The sequence below is a fragment of the Melozone crissalis genome, unplaced genomic scaffold (assembly GCF_028551555.1).
Source record: "Melozone crissalis strain CALT ecotype California unplaced genomic scaffold, PUWL_Pcris_2 ptg000023l_1, whole genome shotgun sequence".
Taxonomy (NCBI): Eukaryota; Metazoa; Chordata; class Aves; order Passeriformes; family Passerellidae; genus Melozone; species Melozone crissalis.
Window position 1 is genome coordinate 11,961,293 of NW_026535801.1, and position 20,300 is coordinate 11,981,592.

Genomic DNA, 20,300 nt, shown 5'->3' on the forward strand with positions numbered 1-20,300 from the left:
TCTTAAACACACCAGCAGCCCTTGGCCCTGCTGTGTGTGCAGAGCACTCTCACACAAGCCCACTACCAAAACTCAGCTTTCTCTGGAGCATCACTGTTTCCAGCAGTGTTTCCCCACTCACTTTCTGCTTTCTTGTCTTTGCTCTGTGGTTGTGGCTTTATGTTTGGCCACATTAAAGGACCTGCTTTAGCACCAGAGTACCACATAAATCAGAGGCGGTTGTGACAGTGAACCACTCGTTTCTTCGTTCCCCAGATATAACTTTTGAGAACCTGATCAGTGAGAATAGTATGTGCCCACCTAGGCCACTGGTAAAACAAACCAACAAATAAACAAAGAGCACAAGGCAGATCCTTTTGCTGTCTATCTAACAATGATAAATCCACTTATAATTACATCCTGAAAGGCAGTTTTTACTCCACTAATTGCGTACCACGTCAATTTTGCACGATTCTTGTTCCTTAATCAGTGTCATGTAGCAGCATGCCAAACGCTTCACTGACATCCACGTACACCACATCAACCAAACTTGGAGCTTCATAAATAACATTTCAATTAGTTGACAGAATCTATTACATCAGCCCATATTGCTCAGCATTAATTCTCATTTATTTCTTTATTGAGCAGGTCCGGGACTGCGTGTCCTGTTCTACCTCAATCAATGCCAGATTGGCAGGCCTATAAATATCTGATGTTTTTTTTCCCCCCCTTACCCTTTTTAATACCTACACATCTACATTCTCTCAGACCTTTAGAACTCTCCCATGTTGTTAGGTTTATGAAAAACCAACACTAAAATTCCTCAACCAGCTCTCTTTACACTGCTACCTGCAAGATATGGGGCTGTAGAGGTTAAAAGAGCCCTGCTTTGATATCTGCTTTTTCAATGGGCTTAAATAGGCACCATCACGATCTAACTACCATGCAGCTAGAAGAAATTGTATCAACAAGTCCAAGGAATTAAAAAATTAATGTAAAATAACATGGAATGGTTTTGACCTCTTCTTCCCCGAGTTGTGATATTTTCAAACTGCAGTTTAGAGATCTCCCTGTTGTTGAACACTCTGGGCTTCTATTCAAGTATTCTCCTGAGCAACAAGCTGTGTGCTTGTTTTAAAGTAGAAACTAAGCATTTTCTATAAAAGCTATTCAAAAACCTGGGCTAGAAGACTCATGGCAAGATCTTAAGAACTGGTAGTGCTCTCCCATAAAATTCTAACTCATCTGGATTTGATTATGAATTGCTCTGGATTCCTGGGCTTGAACCACACTCATGAAACTGTGTGTGCATTTACATAAAGGAGGAGGCTGTCTCCAGTTTGCTAAGTGTCTAGGAATCAGTTGTGCCCTTCCCGAAGATGAACTCCCACTGACTTCAAATATAGCAGGCAAAATTTCTGATTTCATTTCCCAATCTCTGAAAGGAAAGAAAACCTCTTAGACAAAAGGGAATTTAAGCATCAAGTGCAGAATACATTAAATTTGCCACATGCAGCTGAGATCTGAAATGCAAGAGTTGGAGAAAGCGAATACACAAAGCTTTAGAGAGAGACTTGGCAGTTTTCATCCCATTTGTTCTTTTTAAGATCTCATGAGAGCATCTAACAAAATCCTGTGTCACACCAAAACCTGCTCAAAGCAAGTGCACAGTGAATCAGCTTCTTCAACCACTAAACTACAGAATACATAATGGTGAGATGCATGAGGATCTGAAGCAGTTCTGGTCACTCCCAGACTGCCTCAGATCCCACTTGTGCAAGATATCCACATTCAGAGGAGAAATTTAAAAGTCAATGGCATTTAAGCATGTGATAAAACCAAAGCATGTGCTTGAACACATGCTCTTGCCCCATGATGGAAGGTGTTTGTAGCAAGCTTGGAAGATCCCTTTGAAAGCTTAAAAGCCATTCTTTTCCTCTGTGGAAGAAATCCCTGCACAAAAAAGCAAAACAGTGGGCTAGATTTGCCTCTCACTGTCATCACGGCTAATCTCTAGCGACTCCACAGTTGTCACAAGGAAAATTAATCCAGGTTTACAGAGATGTAACAGACAAATCTAGACCACTACATCTCTCTCTTGCTGTGTTTACAATAACAGTCCAATAAATGAGTATTTGTGATCGGGCACTGCTTTTTTAATCTGTTTGCAGGAGTATCATAGGATTTGTTTGATGATTTGATGACTTAGTTATTAGTGGATTTACAGATTGCCTATGATTAGCCAGCATATTTTGGATTTTTTTTCTCTGTTTCTATGCAGAGAAGCAATTTTGACTTCTAAAGCAAAACCAGGGCATCGTCAGTAGTTTTTAATGTAGGTGAACATCTTCCATTCATAGAATCCCTGTGTAGCTCTGAACTACTTACACAAAGTGCCAAAAACCTAAAGGATTGCATAATGCAGGAAAGAGGCTATGAATGAACGTCATTCATACTTCTTGCCTACACAAGTCTGTGGATCTTCATGGCATCTCCTATTCATTTTCTTCAGTTTTGCATGAATGGCTGAAAACGGGCCACAAATCATTCACTGCCCGTCAAAACTCTTCCCCGTGGCATTTCTCAGTGCCTGCCTGATGGGACCAGGAGCACAGCAAGGACTGCTGCCCATCAATTACACAGCAAGCACAGGTAGAAAACACAGCACTTTTCACTGGGTGTTTATGCCTTCCAGCTTCAGAAGCAGCAAGCAAAGCACAGGCAAGATCCAGGTAATGAAATCCAAGCCCACCATCTTCCAGGGCTGGTACTTTAACACCCTGGAGAGCTTCTAGGAGCTATGGGGATTTGCTCAAGCATCTCAGCCTAGCAGGGTTGATGAGTACACTTAGCTTAAATGACAGCCTAAGAGGAGTCCAAAAAATGGTATTCCTGTCATCTCCATACTTCCTAGGATTTTCCAAAATGGCTAATGCATCCCACCCAGCACAAAATGCCCTGGCAGGGGTCTAGGAGCCTGGCACTTGTGAATGCCCAAGTGCTTCTCTTCTAGTCAACAAAAACATATGGGAACTTCATCCTTTCCAAATTTTTAAAGGCCAAAAAGAGACATGAACTGCCTTTCCCTGACCTAACTCTTATATAGGTCAGATGAGCACCAGCCCTGAACTGGAAGGCATGTAACCATGTTAGGACAACGAAGAGCCTGAGCTAATAAACCTGGCCTTTCCAAGAGCTTATTGGTTTGGGCTCAGTGCCATGCTGAGGTTAACAAGGTAAAAACCCGTTTAACAAAGGAGACATATTTGACCAACCACAGTCAGGTCAATCATTTAAGATTTAAACATTCCCTCCAGAGGTATTTACCCAGTCGCTGCACGTTGCTATAGTTGATTCTGTACCTTCTGATGCTGCTTTAAATTATATCTCCCAAATCAAATTAGAGTAAAAGAAGCTTTCCTATTTCCTTATTGCAGTTGACAATCGCACGTGGGGTCAGCAGATAGTCTGAATTCACATGAGAGAAGCTTGAATCACCTATTACACCCAAGAAAAGAATCTGTAGCTCAAAATATGAATTCCCTTTTTTTCCAAGGTTAAACTAGAACAGTCAGAATATTCTCCCCTATATTGAGAATATGTGTGTATGTGTGTGTTTATCAGCACTGCATTTTATACACTGCTTTGTTCAAACCAATATACACACCAGGTTTTATGGTGTATTTTGGCTCAAGCGTGATTGCCAGGACAGTGTTTACAGCAATATTCAGCTTGTTCTGCATAGCCCTGCCCATCAATCAACACTGTAATAAAGCAGAAAGGGAAATCACTGGAAAAGCAGCAGAGCTGCTGAATTCAAGTAAGCCATTCAAAACTAGTACGGAGAAAATGCAAAGGCAATTGGGTCAAAGTAGCCATTTACCTGTTGTTTAAAGGAAAAAAAGAAGCATATACATGCTGCATTATGGTTTGCCTTAAAAAAATAACATGGACTGCAAAGTGTTAATTTTTTTCCTGCCTGTTTTCTCTGGGTTAGTGTTTCAAGATGACTGCTGCTCCATATAGATTTATAATATGTATGTGTTTATTCACACATCTCTAAGTCAACAGGAAAGGCAGACCAGAATACCAAATCTATCGTTAAATCTACATGTTGGCACCTACAAAAAGCTGCAGGGCTTCAGTTTTTTCTGGCTAAGATTGAAGGGATAAATTGAAAGAATGAACAAACAAACAAGGCACGCTCATCCTTAAAATACACACATGAAGCAAGAGAGGCAGACAGAGGGGGAAAAGAAGGTGTCTTGTAAGGTTGTTGCCTTTCAGGTTTGTCTAACAGATCAGGAATAAGTTTAAGAGTACCATAATCTCTGATTCTTTCTGGGTGTCACATGGGCTTGCTGGCAAACACTGGGGGTATAAAGCCCCAGCCCTGGGCTGGCTCTGAAGCAACATGTACTATTCCCAATTCAGACATGGAATGTGATGCAGCTTCCAGCCCTTGCCCAGCTTGAATACCCAGGCTCTGCTTCACAGTTTTTATTCTCTCCCCTACTGTGAAGAACTGCTTCACAGTGTCAGGGTGTACCATCCTGGAATCCTAATCTTAGAATTAGCACCTCTAGATGCTACTGTAAAATAAATGGTGATGATGATATTGATGAATTATCACTCGTTTGGTTAGTTTATTTTTATTTTGCCTTAGTCTAGATCATAAAGAATTAACATAAAAATCAAGCTAGGATAAGATCTGTGTACCCAAGGCCCCACAGAATTCCCACTGAAGTCATTAGGACTTGAATGGAAATTGAAGAAGGCTCTGAAATGGGTTCAAGGTAGGTGCTTATGCACTGCCCTGCCAGGGGTCACAGCAACACCCAGGGTGACAGTCACCTTCAGTGCATCCACCAGACTGTGAATGAAAGCCAATCAACAGAGCTGGGAGTGCAGACAATGCAGGCAGGGCAAAGGAGTGCTCAGCATGAAAATGAAACCGAGGAGGAGATGTTCTTACCCCATTAAGAGCTATAATGAAATACTGCATCTTGAGTTTGTTGCTGTTAGAAGGAAGCCAGGAAACGAGCAAGAATTCATTATAAAGCTGCTCAAGACCAAAACATGAATCATTGGGTTCTAAAAAAACCCAGTTGTCTAGAGAACGGCATAGATGAAAATGAATGGAATCTCTTTAAATTACTCTCTGTATAAAGTCTTTCACATTCATCCTTTCTGCCTTTCTGATTAGTATCTTTCTGGGATGTGGGTTTTTAAATAATTCCACACCACACTCCCAGCTTCTGCAATCAAAACACTGAAATGGCTCTTGATTCTGCATTTTTCATCTTCATTTACAGGGAAAAATGTCTTCTGCAGTAAGAAATTTGAACACCTACTGTCCTACCCATCTACTGGATATCCCCAATGGTGTATGCTGAAGGCTCAGTAATCAAATGTGATTAAGATTCCCTCATCACTTTACAAATAAGGGGACTTTTGTATGTTATTGCTGCATAAAGGAGGATTAAATCACCTCTGGAAAGCCCTCAGGATCATTTAAGTGCTGAAAAACTGGGACCCCTCTGATCTCAGCATCCATGACAGGAAAGCAAAAAAACTCAAAATCCTACATAGTGAATTGAGAAGACTTCCCTACAAACCCAGATGGGAACACCTACAAGGAAAATATGGCACCAAAACACAGCCCCTGGCTGTTTTGTTCATGCTCTGACCAATTTCCTGAGAAAAGGAGGCTTGCATGACCACATGGTGTGCTTATCTACATCTGTCCCTCACACCAACCCCTTCCCAGCTATTTCTGAGCCCTCTAGCAATTACACTTTCCATGTGACAACTGCACTGAAGGAGGAGCAGCACTGGGAGTTGAACTGGTGTCAGTCATGGGGGAAACACCTCGAAGCTGGAAACTTGCCATGTTCTAAGAACCAGAACAACACAACTTGAGCTCATTTCTTGCTAGATGTACCTCATCAGAGCAAAGAAATCCAACCATGAGATACAAGTCTGTTGAAAATTTTGTTCCCTTATCTCACAGCTGGCTGGCTGGGACCATCCCTATGGCAGGAGTTTTGCTCAAGAAGGATGCTGCACTGGTTATTCTGTTAACCAAGACTCCTTGGAAAGGCATAAGAAAGAAAAAACAATTCAAGAAAAATCAGAAACCACAGAAGATTGACTAAGACCTCGGGCTTCTCATAGGAACACGTCCCACTCATGACTGTTGGAGTGGATTTCACAAGACTTACTGTGATGACATCCAAAATTTATTACAGCTTTTACAACAAAACCATGTCTAGTAAAGAGTGATGTAGTGACAACATTTACTTGTCTGGATTTAGCTTCTTGGGGCACATAAATATACTTTTGTGCTTCAAGAACAGCCACAGCTGCCTACTAAATCATGAATAATACAAGGCAGCTTTGTAGACCTTTAAACACATGTACCAACTTGGTTCTGTCTCCTTCCTAAATCTGCTTCCTTACTACCTGCACAGTCATCCCAAGGCCCTGCTCTGCTCATTGTCTGTCAACCTGAGTTTCTGAAATGAAAGTCTTTGGAAATCATGCCTTTAAACTCCTATGCTTTCTGAGAATGGAATTCATTACTTTCAGAAAGTGGCCAACTTTGTTTTCCCATCTCCTCAGTTACAAAACAAACAGAAAACTTCATCTGTCTTCCTTAGTACATGCATGATGAACTTAGTGCAACTTCATTTGAAAAACAAATTTATTGACCATAGGTGTGAAAACCCTATTGTACATATAAATCAAATAGTAGATTTCTAGTAAGCACTGAACAAGGTATTTTTCTGGTATAATGGTTTAAAAAGAATCTAAAAGAATGTTAGAGTAAAATAGGAATAGGTGGAAAAACTAGCAGTATTTCCCATTGCAGTTTTTGGGGAGCCAGATTTGAAGCATCTTGAAGTGTCCTGAGTTCCAGAAAGCAGCCCGAGTCTGATGTCAGAAAATCAGACCCTTGAAGTGCCTCATGCTCATGTTGTTGGCCACCTCACAGGAAAAATAATACCTTCCATACACACTGCACTCACTGATTCCTGGTTACCAAAATCAAACAAGCACTAGGGGATACTTTGCCAAGTAACATGATTGTTTTTGAAAAACCTGAATCCAACCAGGAGTAGCCATAAAACCAGGTCTGAGCCCAGCCCTGCTGTCTGTGTCACACCAAAAGCTGGTCCAGCTCCTGGTGGCTGCCCCAGCAGCCTCCCAGCCTGATGCTGGCCTTGCCCTTCCCTGCCAGGGGAACTCTCCAGGACAGCCTTCCCAAGCTACCCACACTAGCCCTGACCCCCAGAGAAGGACCTACCAGCCCCAAAATCACACTCCTACCCCAAGGCAGAGCACTACCCAGACCCAACACTTATATTTCTAAGAAGGACTGATGTCAGACAAGCTAATCCATCATGACTGCACCAAGAAATAAGGGAAAAAAACCCCAAAATCCAATAAAACAAGCCCCTACTTAAATGCTGCTTTGCCTACATTTTACAGTATCCCCGTATGCCACAAAGGGCTCAGGCTATTTCCACGTTCAGTTGTGCTGTTGCTGTTCGTATCAAAACACATTGTTCTTTCCCTGTGATATTTCTTCATATCTTTGAAAGAATGCTCTCTTCTACCACAAAATATTTGGCTTGAATCCTCCAGTGAGGAGCAGCCAAGGGTTTGGCTCATGTTTTAAAAACAAAAGAAATATTATCCTAAACATAAAACAAATGAGTGCAACTGTAACAGTAGATGGAGATAGAGCTCCTAGCACAACCTATGAATAATTCCAAGTTCTGTTAGAAGTAACACAGCTTTCTGAATTTCCCTAGAAAACAGCATGTCATGATTAGGTTCCAGCTTGACTGAAATGCATAATACCACTTTTTTCAAAGACAGAGCTGAACAAAAGACAGTATGTAGTGCAACAACTTAGATTGCAAAGTATATCCACTTACAATCTGAAATTGTGGAAGACAATGTGTGCACACATAAGAACAGAGATATTAAAAGAAGGCTCTTACCTCCGTCCCCAGATCCTGAGCCAGCATCTGAGAAAAGAACAGAAAGGAATTTATATTCATGTGCTCCAGTATGTGCTGGGAGCATGCAAAGCAAGGCTTCAGTGAAGTGTACTACAGTGTACCTCGCCTTTGATGGCATCCCTGGGTAAATTATTGAGATCTAATCTGAATGTAATTCACTCACGCCATCTTTCTCGTGTCTCTGTTTTTTTTTCTTTAAAGTCTCTCTATCAGATGAAAATAAAATAAGCCACAGAATGCTGCAATGCCTTTAGAAGTCTCTACCTCATTTTGTTGTACTTAGACTGATAAATCTTTGTTCCCAACAGCAGTACAAAGTTACTCCAGTTGGTCACTACTAAATCCTCATCAAGGAGAAATTTTAAACCCATTTGTAAATTTGTATCATTATCTTTAGGAAACAGGACATCTCATCAAATTCTAACTAGTTGGAATAAATCATTACATTACTACTATTCAAAGTCTTCAGATAAATTATTAAAATGCCATTTTTCTCAAGGTTGTTCCTGAGTTTCAAAACTGAGTGCTTTCTTTTTCCTCTACTTGACATTTTGTTGCCTGGAATGATGAGAGCCACAAATTTAGAAAGTGCAACATCACAAAATCGCCAAGCTCAGAGCTTCAGTAAGAAACTTTCTAAGCAAGGCAAAGCATGGAAATGCACACACACAGGGCTACCAAAAACAATGCCTAGGAGGAGTTTCTTCTGCAGGGAAGGGAGGGAGGCTGCCATCCTATCCTTCCCCTTGGTGGAACAGTTACACATTTATCAGCATCAAGATGAACAGAAAGAGTTTGGAATAGTTGCTTTGGGATCAAAGTACCCTGGGAACTGTTAGATCTCATTTATTGACAGGGAGGTCTGGTGGATCTGAACTTGCACATGCCATCACTCCTCAAAACTAAGAAAGAAAAGGAAAATCTTTGCTAAATAACTGGTTGCAAGAATTGCTTCAAATGGTAGATTTATTCAGCAAGGCTGCAAAGGACAGCTGCAAAAGGTGGCTGAAAAAGGGAACAGAAATAACAGTGTTTTCCCAGTGACCATGTCCTGAATTCTCCTGATCTGATCCTTTGTCCTGATGCTCTTTCCCAAATGAGCTACTGAGGAAAGAGGGAAGAAAGGTCTGCACTACAGTGCCCCCATGGCTCTGGGAAGCTTTGCTTGTCCAGGTGTGCCACATGTCCCCAGCACACAAAAAGAAAGGAGCAGCTCCTGCCACAGTGAGCTCCCGTGGTACCCGGCTCTGCACAAAAGGACTTTGTGTCCTTCCTTCTCCTCTGCCCTTCAGGGCCCAGAGCCCACCAGGCAGGGCCAGAAGGGTGCTCACTGACACTTCCCCAGAAGCCCAGGTCTCTGCTGGGGGGTCTTCAGCACCCTCTCTCTCTGCCCCATCCCACTGGGAAAACCTAAGGAAAATGGCTGTTCCCTTCTCCACTGAGCTCCTCCTTGGGAAAAGGAAAAAGAGACCAAAGACCTTGAGCAAGACTTCAAGAAAATATCTTCTCTTTACTTCTCTTCTATTTCTGAAATCCACACTGTGTTTCAAAGAGAACTGCCAACACAGTCATTGCCAGCAGGCAAATAAGTTTCAGAAAAGTTGTAGTAATGTGCTGAAATTTTCTCTTTAATCAAAAAGTTTGAACCAAAAAGACCAGTTGCTGTGCTGAGAGAATTTCCTAAGTTGAACAAATCCTACACCACAGTAGGTTTTGTCAGCCCAGGCTCCATTTAATACCAATTTATGGACAAAAAAATTGCAGCATATGTTTTTTTCTTCTGGAAAATTGTCAGGTAACAGCTTCAGAGAAGAACAACATTTCCAGAGAAAGGAGTTTATTTTCTCTCAGGTGTATGAAACATGAAATTACAGCACTGAAAAAAGTTTGTCTAATGTACTTTTTATTGACTCCTCCATCCTCAGCCAAGAAAAAATTCTGCTTTAAGTTTAAAGAACTCTCTCAAGAACAAAGGCTTACTCCTGCTCTTTTCAAGTTAACTTCACTGCCCACCTCTAACAGATACCGAGCACGAAAGAAAAACATCAAGAACTCCTGCACATAAGCAACTGGGTTTTCCTGGCAGATTTTGCTCATTCACCTTTCTGGCTGTTTTCATACAAGCTGAGATATAAACAGCTCACAAGGCTCAGAGTTGAGCAAAGCTGTCTCACATGCCAGTCAGTTTCCTCAAGCCCAGAACAAAACACCTGTGGCACAGACCTGCTCATTATGTGTGCTTTGGACTAAATCCTCAGCTGGTATAAATTGGCAGGACTCATTACAAGCAGTGCTCTGTTGAATCATACCAGCTGGGGATCTGGGCCTACAAGGATAAGGAAAAACCTAAGGAACTGGATTGCAGGCAATAATGCTCCAGCTCTCTCTCTCCAGATTATGGAGAGGTTTGTGGTAATCCAGATGCCCATTTATCAGACATCTGCTCACTTAATCTGCTACCAGTTCACTTGTCCTAACAGCTCAGAAGTGTAGGCAGGGCACAGGATGATCAGGAGCACAAGACACAAATTAAAAACCAAATCTACTTCTGTGCTGAACTCTTCCAAACAGTGCCAGGGGTACAGTGTATCAGGAACTGTGAGCTTATAGTAAGTACTTAAAAGGAAAAGATGGCAGCAACTTTTCATGTCCCCCAAAAAATTAACCAACAATGAAATCAAAGCAAGAATGCAAATGGTTTTTGCCATTTTCCTGGGGGCATGGCAGGCAGGCTGGGTGAGTTATACCTACCAGTGGCACACGATCCCTCGGACACCAGCAAGATTTCACTCTGCTGCTTGCAGGCAGCCTGTTTCAAGTAGCATTCGTTCTGGTAGGTGTCACCATTGGAGCCACACACGGGCACGTAGTCATTGTTGCACTGATGGGAAGGGACAGAGAGCAGCAGCGTTAGTCACATGAGCACAGGGGACACAGCACCCATTGGGGTGCCCCCACACACACCCCCTGCTCCCTGCCAGCATTAAAACCCTGGGAAAGCAACAGAGAGGGACACTGACAATCCTCTCTCACCTTTACAGCTACTGGGGAGAGGGAGGGGTACTTAAAAAAAAAAAAACAACATATTTGAAGAGATTAGCGGAAAGGTAATCTGAATAGGTAGTGTTCAGTAAGTGCCCCAGAGAGGTCTCTGACTGCCAGCAGGAGCAGGGGGCATTCCCAGGGAAGGAATATAGGCAGGGCAAATGACTCCTCACATCTGCAACCACAGCTGCCGTGTTTCCATTGGATGGCTCCAGACAAACAGTAATGAGCAGGCTCTCTCTTCCCCTCCTCCTGCACACACCCCTGCAGTGCTACGGAGGTCTGCACACACAAGTGTGTGTCTGACTGTTCAAGTACTGACTGGCAGAGGGAAATTATTTCTGAGACACCAACGATCCAAGTCCACCCTTCTTTCTGCATAGACATTTCAGTTCCTGGCAGGCTGCAGCTGGGATGCTCCATGAAGATCCAAGCTCTCCCCACGGTGGCCAGTGGGCAGGAGCAGCAGCCCTGCAGCGAGCCCAGCCAGTGCAGAAGTTTCTCACACCACACACCCCTGCTTTGGCTCAAACTCCTGCTGAGCTCTGCCTGATTTCCTGTCCCACTGGAAGACAGTTTTGCCCCTTCTTGTTCATTTAAAAAAGATAATCATTTCATTTTAGACTGAAAATTGGGCAACCTACGGGGTGCAGTTATCACAAGATAATCATGCTTGGAGGCTTAGAAATACTTGGATGTGCCCAGTACATGGCAATTATACCAGGGATATGATTATCTCGTGATTACCCTACTCCTGGTATGCCTCATTGTTTAATTAGAACAAATGGAATGATCACAATTATTATTTACAAATGCTCACCTCTGCCTAAATCCAAGTAAAAATTTAGAAGAAATCATACATCCTATTTAGCTGTATCGTGCCATTATGTATCTGAGGTGTGTTTGTTGGGCACAATGTAACACGCAGAATTGAAATATCAGGAATATTAACATCAAAAATGCTTTAAACTGAATGACTACAGAAGTGATTAACACAAACAATTGTATAGATTGCATTAATTGCAGGCCTCCACACAGAGCAGCTGCCAAGAAATTATTCATAGTTGGTCAGAGTGACATTTTGATTGGGCCAAAACAAATGACATTTTCCTTTTGCATTGTATTCTCTTCAATCTTCCCAAGATGTTGCCCACCCCCAGCACCCTCTTCCCGCAGCACAAGGAAGAAAAACAGCAGCCACAACAGTAAAAATCCTCTCCTTCTGCTCCTCACGAAGGGTTCCTCCATGCAGAGATTTTAAACTGTTGATTAAAAATGTTTCTAGGCTATTTTCACCATTATGTTCCAAATCTGAGCAATGTTTCAAGCCTAAAATGCCAACTTCATCCAGAAGCTCAACAGCAATTGCTAGAGGCTGATCTGGAATACATAACTAGGACAATTAACACAATCGTGCATATTTTTTAAAGCATGAAGCATCAAATCATGCTTGCCTTAGGTGTAATATCTGCTTGTCACCCAAGAATTTGTGAGGAATTTGGCCTGGAGTATCTCAACAGGCTTTCTTACATGTAGAAACAAGGTTGGATTCTTTGCCCAAGAAACAGAGAGGCAACTTTTCTGCCCAGGAAACACAAAGGCAACCCCTCTGCTGCTTTCACCCAGAGCAAGGGATGATCTTTGACACGGACTCAGCTGCAGATCTGAAAGGGCAGACAGCCCCACATAAATGCTGAGATCCCAATCCACACAGAGGAGTGTTATGAGCTAGGCTGGAACTTCCTCCAAAGGTGGCCCAATTTTAAAGGGCATTTGAGAGACATCAGGATCCCAGGAAGTATTAGTCCACTATTGCCACCAGCACCTTTGGAAAACTAGGATTCAGATGGGAAAGGCATAAGGAGCAAAGGGAGAAATATCTTCCACATGGATCCTGCCTTGGCTCTGAGCTGGAAACTGTAATGTAAGTTACTCAGGAAATAAAACAGGGCCACCAATGAGAGGGCAGTGATGTTGGTCACCAGGTGGTTCCTAACCCACTAGAGCCAGACTCCTGTGTTTGCCCATGCTGAATCCTGTGCTCATAGCTCATCACAATCACAAAATACCTCCCTGCTGGTGCTGGGGAATATCAGGTGTTGAATGTCAGTCTAGTGACATATTTTTGTCACTGGTTTAGGGCTCACTAGATCAGGCCCTAGATGTAGGAATGATCATTCATCCCCAGGTAAGGACTGAGCAAGCCCTCAGGGAAATCTATGTTAAAACTCCCACTAAACCCAGCAGCACAGTTCCATACTGTTCACTGTTCTCTCACACATGCCAGATTTTAACATACAGCTGTAGAGCAGGGAAATGGACTCATGCAACTCCATCAAGTGTCAGTCAAAGGCTGCCATCCTCAACACCTGCAGCCTCGAGTGCCTGTTGTCACAACCAGGGACAAACCATCTTTGGGAGCCTTTGGATCACTGCTGTGCGCTGAAAGCAGGTGGTTTGTTTCCTAAAGGTAATTGTAACCTGTGTAACTCCTCCTCCTGGTAACACTGTTAAAAGCTTGACCTTCTACTTTCATGGATCAACTAGTCCCAAAATGCCGCCCACATCTTGAACCAAGCAGCACAAAAATATATTCTAGAAATATAACAAAGCTGGAAGTTGGACAGGTGATGTCCAACAGGTCATCAGGACAGGTGATGTTGCAGCTCCACAAACACTGAAGCATGTGGAATACTCGACATGCATGAAAACAGGAGTCCTTCCTCCCATAAAAACCAGTGACTGTCCACTGGCTTGGTGACTCAAGAGGAAAGACACTGATGGAAATACCCAGTATATTTTTCATACTTTCATGAAATGTAAGAGGGAAGAGCCCACCTGCCAGACCTATGGCTTTGGGCAAACAGGTACAGACCCAGCAAGCCATGTCTCCAAGCACTTGCCTGCTGGCACAGCTCTACAGCCCTTCTGTTGGACCCACTGAGTCTGAGGGAAGGAAGGGCTGGTGGTTTCCCACATGCTCAGCCCTCCTGCAGGAGCCAGCACTGTCCCAGAGCCTTCCCTCCCTGCCAGCACCAAAGACTGGGCTTGTCCTGCACAGGGACTCTGCATCTCCTGATCAGAGCGGGACACAGTGTTTTTCAATAAAATACATGTCTCACTGAGAGTTGTCACAGTATACCGTGACAAGGAGAACCAGCCAATATGAACCTCTCTCTCAGTGCTTGCCTGCTGGCTCTCCACGGTTGGAAGCCTAACTTGGATGTTCCAGAGCAGTCTCATCATATTCATCCTTTCAAATAAAAGTAAATTCATTTTAACTCCACTTGGGCAGATATGAAGCATCTGTAATTCTGGTTTGAACAAACCCAAACAAAGACTGCAGAAGCCCTGCTCTCTGCTTCCAAGTTCTCAGCCCCTTAAGACACAGGCTGGTCAGCCCAGAACTCTTCATCAGTACTGAGGCAAAATGAGCTCTCTATCCTTGTCTATTCTCTCAAATTCATGAAGAAGACACAAAACATACAGTGATGAGGAGCCTGCTATCGATTTGCTCACTATCACCACAGAGAGTTGTCACTGAAATGGGAGCCCTGGATTCTGTTTGGGGTCCCCGTTATTCGTGACATAAGTTACCTGGCCATCTCTGTTTCACTTAGCCAGCCTCAGACACCACACTAGAAATTAATTTTCTACTCCAGTGGCATATCCTTTTGGCTTGTCACAGTGTCCACTGATGTTACAAGAGCAGCTAACATCCCCCCAAGCTCTGCCTGTATCAAAGCGCTGCGTTTCACTACAGAAGCCCCCGGCACCACAGCCCTTGGCAGTGCTGGCACAGCATCAGCCACAGGTAATCTGCCCTCCAAGGTCACAGTCAGCCCTGCAGCTCCACACAGGGCTCACAGCAAGACAAAGAGCTCTGAGGTTTACAGGGCCTGATCCAAAGGCCACTGAGACCAAAGACTGCTGTTGATTTCAACCCATTTCCTAGTGATCAGCCCACAATTGCCCAACTCATTATTTTGATGTTATTTACATATTCATATACCAATTGTCTGATTTCCTTAAATCTGTTTCAACTGCCCCCTACAGAACTGCTAAACCCAGCAAATTTAGACTGTTCACCTCTCAAAGAGGGGACCACACAGCCTGGAGAAGTTTACCTACCTCCATTTACCCCAAATCACCAGGCATTAGCACCCTGACTTGGGAAAACAGCGCTCCCAATGCCTTCTTCCCTGCCAATGGCAACATCAGAATTTGCACCCTCCAGGCTATGAGTTCACTGCTTTATTCCAAATGGCAACACCAAACAGGGACCAAAGACAAGACCCCAGCACTCTCAGTGGCTGCTCTAAGCTCCTGAGACTCAGGGCACAACATCTGCCCTGGCTTACCACCAGGCAATGGGTCAAGTCACAGACATTTTACTGCCTTACAGATTTTTCTTAGAAAGATAAAACAGACCAGACCACAACCCTTGTATCACTGCATATGCTGAGCCAAGGCAAATGCTCAAAACAGCATTCTCACGCTGAATATTTGATTGCATGCAAACTCCAAATGTAATAAAAGACTCCCACAGTCAATATGAATTCCCTTCCAACATGGGAAACACAAGCATTTAAGAACTACTGCCTTGCTCTCATTACAGAAAACTTCCTTCATTTTAAACAAGGAAGGAATTATCACTTGGGTTTTATCTCCAAAGGCACTAGTTTGTACTAGTTTGTCTAGTATTTCTAGTTTGTCTCTAGAAATAGAACCTATAGTTGCAATGCTTTAACATGAATAGTCTATGAAAGCTCAATATTAACATAGTCATTACAGATGTGCCCAGTTTGAGCTGCGCACTATTTGGCCTGCTCTACTGTAAACACTCAAATCAGCATTGTAAGTTTCACAACTTCACCAATCCACATTAAAATGCAGAAAAACATTGGGGCATAAACACACATACAACCCTGTGCTGGTACATGCTTTGAACTCCTTTAATTTGTGCAGTTTCTATTCAGGTCATTATTTAAAGACCAGCTGTTCTGCGAGTTAGCTAAAACATTAAATGGAATCCTTCATAATGAAATCATCTGACTTTGAGAAGGGCTGAGGTTTAGATGTAGCTGAGAGAGGAAGAGAGAAGAAATAGAAGGAAAACCCCTTACTACTCAATAATAGCTCTCCTAAAACTATATAAAACCTAAAGGAAGTTCATCATTTTGGAACAGAGGGATTGCTCCTTAATCTGATCAGCTGGGCAGATAAACAGGCAGAAGCATTGTCACTATGCAGCCCTTCCTGAAAATATTGCATAAGCACATTACAGATCCATTTCTTTAACTAGATCAGAACTCCGAATACAATAAGCCATGATCTGTATCAGAAATGAATTTAGAAAGGACTCTAAATCCTCGTTAAAAGGGCAGGGATGAAAAATCAGAAATGCACAACCTGAAACTGCAGACCCAAAGGGACATTTAAAGCCACAGCATCTGCATTTTCCCAGAGAAACTTATGTCTTCTTGACACCAGTTGGTTCTCCTGCCAGCTTTTATACACACAGCCTGGTTTGCCCTCTAACTTCTCTGCACATAGAGAAATAAACTGCCAAGTGATAGGTTATAAAGGCAGATCCTTGAATTGTATTCTCATTAGTGAATTAGAGAACGAAATATCAATCTTCTTACCTTGAACTGACAGACACAAGTCACACTGTCTCCAATCCTTAAACACTCCCCATCAAATTTACAGGTATTGGTGTCGCAGAGAAAGAGATCATTTTCTCTGTCATCATAACCTCAAATGTAAAGAGAGGAAAAAAGAAGTCAGCTTTGGTCTAGCAAGAGGAACAATATGGGATGGTTGCATTTTAGTGCACATAGCACAGTAACCTTGTTGATGAAATTGACAGTCCAGATTTCCTTTTGTCCTTCCCTGTCCTCAGCTTTTCACTTTTCCTCTTGTTTCTCCCTCGGTGTTTCTCTCAGTTCTTATTCCCCCCTACCTCACACATTTTTTTTTCCCATTTCACGGACTCGGTTTCCTCAAAAGTCACCCTGTAATTATGCTATTTCATGGCTCTGGGTTGGAAATGTCATCAACTTATCCCCATCCGATCACAAATCTGTTGGACAAAAGTCCAAATCGGAATTTCTCCAGCCCATGACACAACAAAGCCCCCAATAATAAAGACAAACAGGCTGTGTGTTTTCTGTGATGGTCTGCCTGATCCAAATGAAGATTGATGACCTCTAAGTTAACAGGAGAAGTGCCAGGTTCCCCACGAGCCGCTGAGTGAACCGAGCTCTTCGCCTTCATATTCTCCAGGAAAAACCAACAGATCTGACTGAACATTCAGTTCACGAATACAAGCATGAATTTCAGATTTTGCTAGCTGACTTCCCACTCCAACAGCGAGTGGCAAGACACTAAGCAAAACAGCTATATCAGACTCCAAACCCATTAAGATCTGAATCCATTGATTTTTTAAAAAAAACATCCGACCGCTCTTAACCGTATCGCTATATGTTTAAAACGAAGAGCTCACAGGGCAAATTGCCCCCGATCTAACACGTCATGTGCGATCCACGCAGTACCCCAAATAACGCTCTTCCCCTTAGAAGGCTACCACAGTCTAATTCCCGAATTATTTGCGGTATCGGAGAAGGACCGGCTGCTGACCTGCACAGGAAACCCGTTACAAAGGTCAGCCCGACTTTAAGGCACGGGCAGCGGGTTCCCGGTGTGGCTGCCCCGATCCGCTCTCCGTTGGGCGCGCACGGCAGCAGCCGCCCGCAGGATGCGCACACGCGGCCCCGGCTCCCGCAGCCGCCGCGAGTGCCCCGTTCCAGCGCGGAGCCGCGCTCGGCGGGGCCGGGGCTCTCTCTCTGCCCGGCGAGCCTCCCGCACCGGCGGAGGGCGCGGCTGCCGCGCCCGGCACCGCGGAGCGAGGGGCAAGCGGGGCCCCGGGGGCTGCGATCGCACCGGGAACGGCGGCGAGCCCCGACGCCCGGCACTTTTAGCCTTCGCTATTCCCGTGCATTCAACGGGACGCGGCATCACCCTCTGAAGTTGCATCCCCCGGGCTCGTCCGCGCAACTCCGAGCGCCCGGCGGGGCACGGCGGGGCCGGGCGCGGGGCGCTCCGGTGCTTACCGGAGCAGTTCCAGCCGGTGGGCGTCTGGCAGTCGCTTAAGGAGGTAGGGAAGGCCGCCAGCTTGTCGGGGCGGGCGAGGACGAGCAGCACGGCGGGCAGCAGCAGCCAGCAGCAGCAGTCGCAGAGCGTCCAGCCGCCGCCGCCGCACTGCCGGGGCGGGGAGGGCTCCCAGGGCACCATGACTTCCTAACTCAACTCTCCGGCAGCGGCGTGCCCCCCGGGCGGCGCGGCGGGCGGCAGGGACGGGCGGCGGGGCCGCTGGGCATCCCGGGGCCCCGGCCGGCGGCGGCAGCGGGTCAGCGAGCGGCGGCCGGGCGCTACGCTGGGGCGAGCGGCGGAGCCCGGCGGGGCGGCGCGGGGGTGCGGGCGGCGGCGGGGCGGGGAGCAGCTGCCATAGGGGCCGGGCGGCGGGGAGCGGGGGGAGGGCGCGGAGGGGCCGCCGCCGCGCAGCCGCCGCCGCCGCCGCCTGCCCCGCTCTGCCGCCCGCATCCCTCTGCGCGGGGGAAGCAGCAGGTCCCGGCCCGCCGCGTCACGTGCGCCGCCGCGCCGCCCCCATTGGCCGAGCGGGATGCGGGGCCCGGCGGGCGGGGCCGGCGGAGCCGCTGCGCCCCGCGGCAGCGCCCGGGGCAGGGCAGGGCCGGCGGCGGCGGCGGCGCGGGGACAGCGCGGGGACAGCGCGGGCAGCGGGGCCGCGGGCGGCGCTCCGCACCCCTGCGCCCGGGGCCGCCGTCCCGCCGGCTGCGGGGATGCGCCGGCCCCGACGGGGCGCGGGCCGGGCAGCGCCGCGCCTCTCCGCGCCCAGACATGTGCGCGCACCGCCCCGGCCGGCGCCGAGCCGCAGGTGGCAAGCGCGCCCGCGAGCAGGGACATCCGTGACACCGTGGCACCCTCCGCACACACGCACCGCACACGCCCGGGCGCTGCTGAAGTTGCCCACGGCGCGCCCGGGTGTCCGTGTTTAATCACGCGCGGTTGCTACGTTAGGTAAATAAAACACCGTCACGGCTGTAGGGTCTGGAGCGGGCACAGGGCCGGAGAAGTGACGAAGGGAAGGAACGAGCACTGCGAGGAAAGCAGGGACAAGAGAGAGAGGGAAGATCTTGCCCAGCCTCGGCAGGCAGCGGCCAAGGTCTTCTCGGGCTGCGGCACCATCCCACTATCCCCGCGACGGAGCCGGAGGAAAATGCACCATCACTCTAGCACAGAGCGCTGCTCTGGCCCCACACCTAAGGCACGCTGGCGGAGCGCAGCCCCGGAGCAGCATCCCGCCGCCTCCAGCCGGCGATGTGCCACGGGGCTGCGGGAGCCGCCTCCCGCGCTGCGCCCTGCGCCGCCGATCCTCCTCCCTCCTCCCATCTGGGGCTTCAGTTTTAGCAGCCGGTTGCCAGGACGGTCGCGGGGACTCCGCTCGCTCCCCCGGCGGCGGGAGCACGGCAGCGGTGTTCCCCTCACCGTGCTGGGAGCCGCCGGCCCCGCCGCAGGGCTCAGGGCGGCCCAACTTGGCTGCTCCTCCGCGCATCCCCGGCCCCGCCGCCGCTCGGTGCCCGGGCGCAGCCAAGCCGGCAGGCACCCGCCTGGTAAAGCGGACCCCCGGACCCCACCGGCGCTTAACGTGCTGCCGGCGGGATGGAGCGGCAGGAGGCTTGGGCGACAAGGACGCCTTAGACTGGAGAATAATAAAAAAAGATGGGATCGATTTCTGCAGATGGCAGCAGGGAAGCGCTTTCTAAACACGGGCGCTGGACCCCGTGCCGGGGGGAGCCGCCGGCGGAGCAGCCGGGCCGGGCAGCACCAGGGCTCTGTGCGGATGCCGGGCGTTCGGCAGGCGGGCTGGGCTGGGCTGGGCTGGCCCTGCCCCTCCTCCGCCCCCTCCTCCGCCCGCATCCCCGAGAGCTCCGGCACCGCACGGGCGCTGCGGGAGCGGGCGCTGCAGGCGGGAGCAGGGTACGGCTCCTCTGGGCCTGAGACCCCCGAGTGCGTCCCAGGAGACCCTGCTGGAAGGAAGTTTGCTGTTCCCCAAAGTATGACCTCCTTTTCGACCCCTAAGCTGAGAGTCCACACAAATCCTTTACACCGGTATTACTGCTTGTTATCCCTTCATACAGGGGCACGGTATGCGAGAGCCAA

The 20,300-nt window shown here is 47.0% G+C and overlaps 1 protein-coding gene across 1 annotated transcript in view; it reads right to left on the reverse strand.

The window, feature by feature from the left end:
* TMEFF2 (transmembrane protein with EGF like and two follistatin like domains 2) overlaps positions 1-18,433 on the reverse strand; it is a 125,445-nt gene extending 107,012 nt beyond the window's left edge. The window contains exons 1-4 of the mRNA XM_054277500.1: positions 18,173-18,433; positions 16,706-16,815; positions 10,764-10,893; positions 7,992-8,018 (exon numbers count right to left, since the gene is read on the reverse strand). Coding sequence (XP_054133475.1) covers positions 7,992-8,018; positions 10,764-10,893; positions 16,706-16,815; positions 18,173-18,353 — 448 coding nt within the window. The 5' untranslated portion in view covers positions 18,354-18,433. The remainder of the gene's footprint in view (positions 1-7,991; positions 8,019-10,763; positions 10,894-16,705; positions 16,816-18,172) is intronic.
* Positions 18,434-20,300: the final 1,867 nt, after the last annotated feature.